Source organism: Adiantum capillus-veneris, chromosome 26 (assembly GCF_014529385.1).
Source record: "Adiantum capillus-veneris isolate H3 chromosome 26, ASM1452938v2, whole genome shotgun sequence".
Classification (NCBI taxonomy): domain Eukaryota; kingdom Viridiplantae; phylum Streptophyta; class Polypodiopsida; order Polypodiales; family Pteridaceae; genus Adiantum; species Adiantum capillus-veneris.
Window position 1 is genome coordinate 92,443,919 of NC_140956.1, and position 8,667 is coordinate 92,452,585.

The 8,667-nt window shown below is 42.9% G+C and overlaps 1 protein-coding gene across 1 annotated transcript; it reads left to right on the forward strand.

Annotated features, from left to right (window-relative positions):
• Nucleotides 1-1,955: 1,955 nt before the first annotated feature.
• LOC147423821 (uncharacterized) lies at nt 1,956-3,481 on the forward strand. The gene is made up of 3 exons (XM_086501515.1): nt 1,956-2,195; nt 2,289-2,390; nt 3,329-3,481. The coding sequence occupies exons 1-3, from the start codon at nt 1,956-1,958 to the stop codon at nt 3,479-3,481; spliced, it is 495 nt and encodes a 164-aa protein (XP_086357641.1).
• Nucleotides 3,482-8,667: the final 5,186 nt, after the last annotated feature.

Sequence of the window (8,667 nt, forward strand, 5' to 3'; positions counted from 1 at the left end):
GGAAGACGACCACCGATGCACTATCCGACGGTTCTGGAGAGCCTCCCAACCTTCATGAGCTTAAGATGGTTGCACAACCAATTGAAAAGCGCACAACAATGCGGTGACGAAGTGACTGAGGAAGAGTGGGAGTACTCTCGGGGTTGCGCGACCAAGGTAAGTTTGCAATGTACGACTAGCTAGTGACTTTATTTCTAAATGTTTGAACGGCCACTCATAATCTTTGTTCATTGTAGTATAAGTCATACACAGCAGCATGGTGTAAAGGTCGACAATTTTAGGGTGGAACGAATCGACAAAAAGCGTTTTACTCAAGATTGTGGAATCATGGCAACATTTCAACAGTCTAGTCGACGACGTTCCTCTGATGCAGATCCTGTGGTGGCGGAACTCACTTACTTCGGCACGCTGCAAGAGATTTTGAGGATCGATTACAGAGGATTTTTTGTCGACTTGTTCGACGTGCAATGGTTCAAGATAATCATGGAGGGTCGCAACGCTACTGTGCGTAGAGGAGAGTCTGGTTTTCTTGAGGTGGATTCTACTAAGAAATGGACTGACCTAAGAGACACTTTCGTACTACCCGAGCATTGTGAACAAGTAAGTATGTAAATAGTTAACATCCCCCTTTTACAAGTTATGTGCTTGAAAGCTCTCATGTAAGTTATGTGGCTCTGGCAGGTAATATTTCATCCTACAAAGTCTACATCAAACTGGTGGTACGTCATAGAGGTAGCCCCTCGTAGTGCAAGGACGTATGAAGGCTACCATGTGCCAATCACAACGGCATCAATGGAGGAGATCAGAGAAGATGCTCAATCAGAAGCCGCTGCGGTGGTGCCAGACGAGCATCAAGATGCTACTACTCTATATGGGGTGCATGCAGAGGAGCTAAAAAATGAAACAGAGGATATGTGTTTAAACGGAGAGCTCTATATAGATATAGGAAGTTATGCTGAGTTATGCGAGGATGAGAGAGAGATCTCTTAAAGCCACAAATATTGTATTTGAACAATTTTGCTCCGTGTTGTAAAAGCTCTGGCTCTCTAAGTACCTTCCATGGTGTATACCGTTCTTTTCTACTCGCGCTCACATCTTTTGATTGAAAATTCTGAGTTTTCGACTTGCCTCTTCGATCACTCAATTCATTGCGTCATTGTATTTATATGCGTCATTACGTCATTGTATTTAATGGTCTTTGCGTCATTGTCTACTATATTCATTCAATATTAAGTTTAAATATTCGTGTCTTTAATGCAGGTATGGATGATGAGGAGTTTCTTTCTTCTTTGTCACCGCAGCAGAGACAGTGGTACGTGGAGTGTCATCGCTCTGGCGCATCATCGCGCGTTCCTACTCCATCCGCATCTCCCTCTCTTTCGGAGCATTCGGTGCGCTCCGAAGCTTCGGCATCGACGAGACAAGCTTCACACTCGTCTAGACACCGGCGCTCTAGTGGTGGCGGTGGCGGTTGTCGTGGGGATTCCGCCACCGATGCTTCCACACCGCCTCGTGTTCGACGAGGCTCTTTACCCTCCCCTTCTTTGCCCACCCCCACACCAGCCACAGCATCGCCATCTACGCCAGGTTTTGCACGGCTGACTGTTCCTAGCAGCTACACACCTCTACCTACTCCGCCAGGAGCCACCCCGCTCGACACTCCTCGCTTCGGGGCCCAGACGCCAATGGAGACACCTGATGTCTGTACCCCCATCGACACGCCGCTAGAGACCCCTGCCGGGACACCCAGGTTCACGCGTCACCGGCCAAAGGGCTTGCCTTACTCCGTCGACTTCAGTGGCGGCATCATCATGGATCTTTGATCTCAGCTGTTTAGACACTACATACTAAACAAATGGAGTGAAGTACAAAGTGATTTAAAAAACAGAGTCATCAGCATACTTCATGATGAGTTTCCTGTTCCAACACGGGATCAGCGCTTCAATGAAGACCTGATGAAGATTCGAATGCGCGAATACTGCAAACACAAGCGTTCCGAAGTGCAAAAAGCAATCAAGCATGGGTGGAACAGGCCAGATTGGCTGGCCAAAGAAGATTGGAAGAATGCGAAGAAAGCAGCGCGCGAGAATCCCGACAAGTGGAAGCAACAAAAGGATGCAACCAGAGCGCGAGTAGAGGCAGGGAGCTCGCACCACTTGGGGAGCGGTGGATGGGCATCATTTGAGGCCGATTTTGTAAGTGTTTTCGCATTGCTCTTTATGTTCGATAGTTTAGGGTTTATGAGTTTTTTAATTCTAACATAATGAAATCTTTGTATGTTTTGACAGTGGTCGATGACAGGACGTGATCCCACACCGTACGAGCGCGAGTACGCAGGCAGGAAGGGCTTAAACGCCCTGATGGACATTCTCAGTTCTCGCGGCGGCATGGTTAGTATTAGGGTTTACTCTTTTCTATTTTTTGTATTGTTTTATAAATGTCGTTATATGTTTATACTTACTGAAAGCTGTCTTATTGTCTTTTTTTGCAGAATCCGACAGATACGCCGCTTGGACGCGATGAGACGTCTGACTAAACGACGTCAGTTTAGCCGTAGCTAGATAGCATTAGTTTAGGGTTTCTCATAGCTTATGTATCATGAGACGGATTTTATACGTCTTTTTGAACCATGTATATTATTACATTTGTCACCGCAGTTCATTTTGGCAATCAATTCTTTATGCCTATGATGTTGTACAATTGTCATTATTACATTTGGCAATCAATTCATTTTCCCGATGATGTGTACAATTGTCAATTTTACGCTTGTCAATTTTGCAAACAATGCGTCTTGTGGGTGACTTTTTTGGGTCTATTATCTACCCTTGCACTTTTTTTAAAAAGTAAATCAAGTACAATATGGTTGATGGGTGGCAGGGAATTCAATGCCCTGTCACCAAAAAAAACTTCTCATGGGCGTCGCTATAACCGTCGCTATTTATGGCTCTGTAGCGTCGCTTTGAGCGTCGCTATAGACTTCTCTTTAAACGTCGCTATAGACGTCGCTATATGCGACGCATGTAGCGACGCGTATAGCAACGCTCTCGTAGCGACACTATTAGCGACGCCGGGGGTTATAAAAACCCAGTGTATTTCCGTCGCTAACTGCGTCACAAGACCACACAACCTCTTGTAGTGGGTGAAGGTAGCGATAGCTTACACAGTTAGAGAGAGAGATACACAGACTTTTGAAAACGTGCACTTAATACACAAAAAGGCTAGTAATAATACATTTGCATATTGTATGTACAACATAGGCTTGGGCTTTATTTATGCATAAAGTTGGAGTGGCTATCTGGCTGATAACTCTTCCTGTAGCCCTTCTTAGAAGCTTACAACTCATAGGCTAAATGGCAATAACAAAAGGTATGCACATGTAGAGTTGTCTCCCATAGTCACTGAAGAAGGACATGCCTATTTGAATAACGATGATCCCATCTATGTCCTTGCTCAGCCCGAGCTCAACCCTCGAAGTCTTTGAATACCCCATTGTCTCATCAAAAGGTAGCAATCACCATAGGATGAGCATCAACATGATCTCACATTAGACCATGTGATGTGGAGGGTTTGATGTGAATCATCCTTAATAGCGTAATAACCGGAGGCCTCTCTATCTATCTCCACTCCTTCTATCCATGATGGAGATGAACTCGAGACCTAGTATTCAAGAGGGAAATGCCATAACCAGTCTATCACACTTGGGTGATAGAAAGAATATACCATTTTCTAGGCCATGTACAAAAAACTAACTCTCTATTGTGGCATAGCAGATGCACTAACAAGGGAGTTCATTAGACATGTGTTTAGGGAGTCCACACATGCTTATATTTTGTCCAAACTTGAGCTTCCTAAGAGAAGAAAATCAAAAGGTTTGACATCTGACTAAAATCCTCTCAAGCTCACTTGAAGTGATTGGAAGCATACGTGGAGAGAGAGAGAGAGAGAGAGAGAGAGAGAGAGAGAGAGAGAGAGAGAGAGAGAGAGAGAGAGAAAGAGAGAGAGAGAGAGAGAGAGATGGGTAAGCGTAATTATATTGTGACAACAAGGTACAGAATGTGAGAGAGAGAGAGAGAGAGAGAGAGAGAGAAAGAGAGAGATGGGTAAGCAAAATTATATTGTGACAACAAGGTACAGAATGTGGAGAGCGGATGATGAGGTGTGAAAGGGGCCATAATTAACTGAAGACTAGAAAGGGGCCATAATTAGCTAAAACAATCAATCTTTTGCAAACAAATTGACAATGTTATGATCTCCTGAATGCAAAGACTAAGAGCTCAATGAAAAGCGCTTGTTGAGTTCTGCTTCTACACACGAGTGACACTTCAAATAGACATTCACACAAAGAGTAATCAAAAGAATAAATATATGCAAAATCGGAGCCGAACGGTGGTAATGCAAAACCAAATGCAAGATACAAAAAACTAATTGAGAAATTGAACAAACAATCAATGCAAAATGTGAATGCCCCAATGAAAAATAAAAATTAGGGAATTCTAACACAAATGCATAATGGGAAACCTAACTAGCATAACCTGGTGCTCTGATACTGGTTGTTGGGTTTGAAGGCAATAAGATCAAGGTGGCTTGAAGGTGAAGGCAGCCATAGCTTACATAGTTAGAGAGAGACCTACACACACTTTTGAAAACATAAACTTAATACACAAAAAGGCTAGTAAAAATACATTCGCATATTATATGTACAACATAGGCTTGGGCTTTATTTATGCATAAAGTTGGAGTGGCTATCTAGCTGATAACCCTCCATGCAACCCTTCTTAGAAGCTTACAACTCATAGGCTAAATGGCAATAGCAAAAGGTATGCACATTTAGAGGTGTCTCCCATAGTCACTGAACAAGGACATGCCTATCTGAACAACAATGATCCCATCTATATCGTTGCTCATCCCGAGCTCAACCCTCGAAGTCTTTGAATACCCCATTGTCTCATCAAAAGGTAGCAATCACCATAGGATGAGCATCAACATGATCTCACATTAGACCATGTGATATGGAGGGTTTGATGTGAATCATCCTTAATAACGTAATAACCGGAGGCCTCTCTATCTATCTCCACTCCTTCTATCCATGATGGAGATGAACTCGAGACCTAGTATTCAAGAGGGAAATGCCATAACCAGTCTATCACACTTGGGTGATAGAAAGAATATACCATTTTCTAGGCCATGTACAAAAAACTAACTCTCTATTGTGGCATAGCAGATGCACTAACAAGGGAGCTCATTAGACATGTGTTTAGGGAGTCCACACATGCTTATATTTTGTCCAAACTTGAGCTTGCTAAGAGAAGAAAATCAGAAGGTTTGACATCTAACTAAAATCCTCTCAAGCTCACTTGAAGTGATTGGAAGCATACGTGGAGAGAGAGAGAGAGAGAGCGAGAGAGAGAGAGAGAGAGAGAGAGAGAGAGAGAGAGAGAGAGAGAGAGAGAGAGAGAGAGATGGGTAAGCGAAATTATATTGTGACAACAAGGTACAGAATGTGGAGAGCGGATGATGAGGTGTGAAAGGGGCCATAATTAATTGAAGACTAGAAAGGTTCCATAATTAGCTGAAACAATCAATCTTTTGCAAACCAATCGACAATGTTATGATCTCCTGAATGCAAAGACTAAGAGCTCAATGAAAATCTCTTGTTGACTTCGGTGTCTACACACGAGTAACACTTCAAATAGACATTCACACAAAGAGTAATCAAAGGAATAAATATATGCAAAATCGGAGCCGAACGGTGGTAATGCAAAACCAAATGCAAGATACAAAACACTAATTGAGAAATTGAACACACAATCAATGCAAATGTGAGTGCCCCAATGCAAAATAAAAATTAGGGAATTCTAATTACACAAATGAATAATGGGAAACCTAACTAGCATAACCTGGTGCTCTGATATTGGTTGTTGGGTTCGAAGTCAATAAGCGCAAGATGTCTTGAAGGTGAAGGTAGCGATAGCTTACACAATTAGAGAGAGAGTTACACAGACTTTTGAAAACGTGGACTTAGTACACAAAAAGGCTAGTAATAATACATTTGCATATTGTATGTACAACATAGGGTTGAGCTTTACTTATGCATAAAGTTGGAGTGGCTATCTAGCTGATAACTCTCCCTGTAGCCCTTCTTAGAAGCTTACATCTCATAGGCTAAATGGCAATAGCAAAAGGTATGCACATGTAGAGGTGTCTCCCATAGTCACTGAAGAAGGACATGCCTATCTGAACAACGATGATCCCATCTATGTCGTTTCTCAGCCCGCTCAACCCTCTAAGTCTTTGAATACCCTATTGTCTGATCAAAAGGTAGAACCATAGGATGAGCATTAACATGAGCTTACATTAGACCATGTGGTATGGAGGGTTTGGTGTGAACCATCCTTAATAGCGTAATAACCCGAGGCGTCTCTATCTATCTCCACTCATTCTATGAAAATCCTATCGGCCCTACGCGAGCTGCATACATAAGATTTGGAGTCACCAAAGTATCCACAAGGAGATTTATCCATGAGTAGAGATGAACTCAAAACCTATTATTCAAGAGGGAAAGGCCATAACGAGTCTATCACACTTGGGTGATAGAAAGAATATACCATTTTCTAGGACATGTACGAAAAACTATGTCTCTATTGTGGCATAGCAGATGCACTACCAAGGGAGCTCATTAGACATGTGTTTAGGGAGTTCACACATGCTTATATATTGTACAAATTTGAGCCTGATAAGAGAAGAAAATCAAAAGGTTTGACATCTGACTAAAATCCTCTCAAGCTCACTTGAAGCGATTGGAAGCATACGGAGAGAGAGAGAGAGAGAGAGAGAGAGAGAGAGAGAGAGAGAGAGAGAGCTGGGTAAGCAAAATTATATTGTGACAACAAGGTACAGAATGTGGAGAGCGGATGATGAGGTGTGAAAGGGGCCATAATTAACTGAAGACTAGAAAGGGGCCATAATTAGTTGAAACAATCAATCTTTTGCAAACCAATCCACAATGTTACGATCTCCTGAACGCAAAGACTAAGAGCTCAATGAAAAGCTCTTGTTGAGTTCGGTGTCTACACACGAGTAACACTTCAAATAGACATTCACACAAAGAGTAATCAAAGGAATAAATATATGCAAAATCGGAGCCGAATAGTGGTACTGCAAAACCAAATGCAAGATACAAAACACTATTTGAGAAATTGAACACACAATCAATGCAAAATGTGAGTGCCCCAATGCAAAATAAAAATTAGGGAATTCTAATTACACAAATGAATAATGGGAAACCTAACTAGCATAACCTGGTGCTCTAATATTGGTTGTTGGGTTCGAAGGCAATAAGCGCAAGGTGGCTTGAAGGTGAAGGCAGCTGTAGCTTACACAGTTAGAGAGAGAGGTACACACACTTTTGAAAAAGTGGACTTGATACACAAAAAGGCTAGTACTAATACATTTGCATATTGTATGTACAAGATAGGCTTGGGCTTTATTTATGCATAATGTTGGAGTGGCAATATGGTTGAAAACTCTCCATGCAACCCTTCTTAGAAGCTTACAACTCATAGGCTAAATGGCAATAGCAAACGGTATGCACATGTAGAGGTGTTTCCCATAGTCACTGAAGAAGGACATGACTATCTGAACAACGATGATCCCATCTATGTCATTGCTCATCCCGAGCTCAACCCTCGAAGTCTTTGTATACCCCATTGTCTGATCAAAAGGTAGCAATCACCATAGGATGAGCATCAACATGAGCTCACATTAGACCATGTGGTATGAAGGGTTTGGTGTGAATCATCCTTAATAGCGTACTGACTCGAGGCTTGTGTATCTATTTCCACTCGTTCTATGAAAATCCTACGGGCCCTATGCGAGCTGCATACATAAGAGTTGGAGTGACCAAAGTATCCACGAGGAGATTTATCCACGAAGAGAGATGAACTCAAGACATGTTATTCAAGAGGGAAATGCCATAACCTGGTGATAGTAAGAGAAGAAAATCAAAAGGTCTGACATCTCACTAAAATCTCCTCAATCTCACTTGAAGTGATTGGAAGCGTACGTGGAGAGAGAGAGAGAGAGAGAGAGAGAGAGAGAGAGAGAGAGAGAGCGAGATGGGTAAGGGAAATTATACTGTGACAACAAGGTACATGATGTGGAGAGCGGATGATGAGGTGTAAAAGGGGCCACAATTAACTCAAGACTAGAAAGATGTAATTAGTGAGCTGGTTGAGGAAATGTTGAAGATCGGCGGGATTGGTAAAATCGGGCGGAAGCGAACGCATGAAATATTGGCCAACATGTTGACGACCAGGGGGCACGGCACGAGCATTTTTCTCAGTGGGGACGACGTCGCGACCTAGCTGGCCGCCGGCACGAACCAGATCCTGGATCACAGCGTTATCCTCCCAGGAATTGGCATCAGTAGTTATAATTGTGGGAATGGGGAATCCGTTGTGCGAGCAAGCTCCATATTGAGGGCAATAAGAAATTCTGCCTTTGTTATCGACGCGCCACCTGCTGCTGTCTTGTACTTGAGGAGGGTTCGCGTCCACTGGATGATCAGACGTCGGAATCAGCTTCCAGCTTCTGTCAAAGGCCCGGCCGCCTTCCGTTGTGTCCGGCAGTACTAGCGCCGCTATCACCACTAGCCCGCACAGTACCATC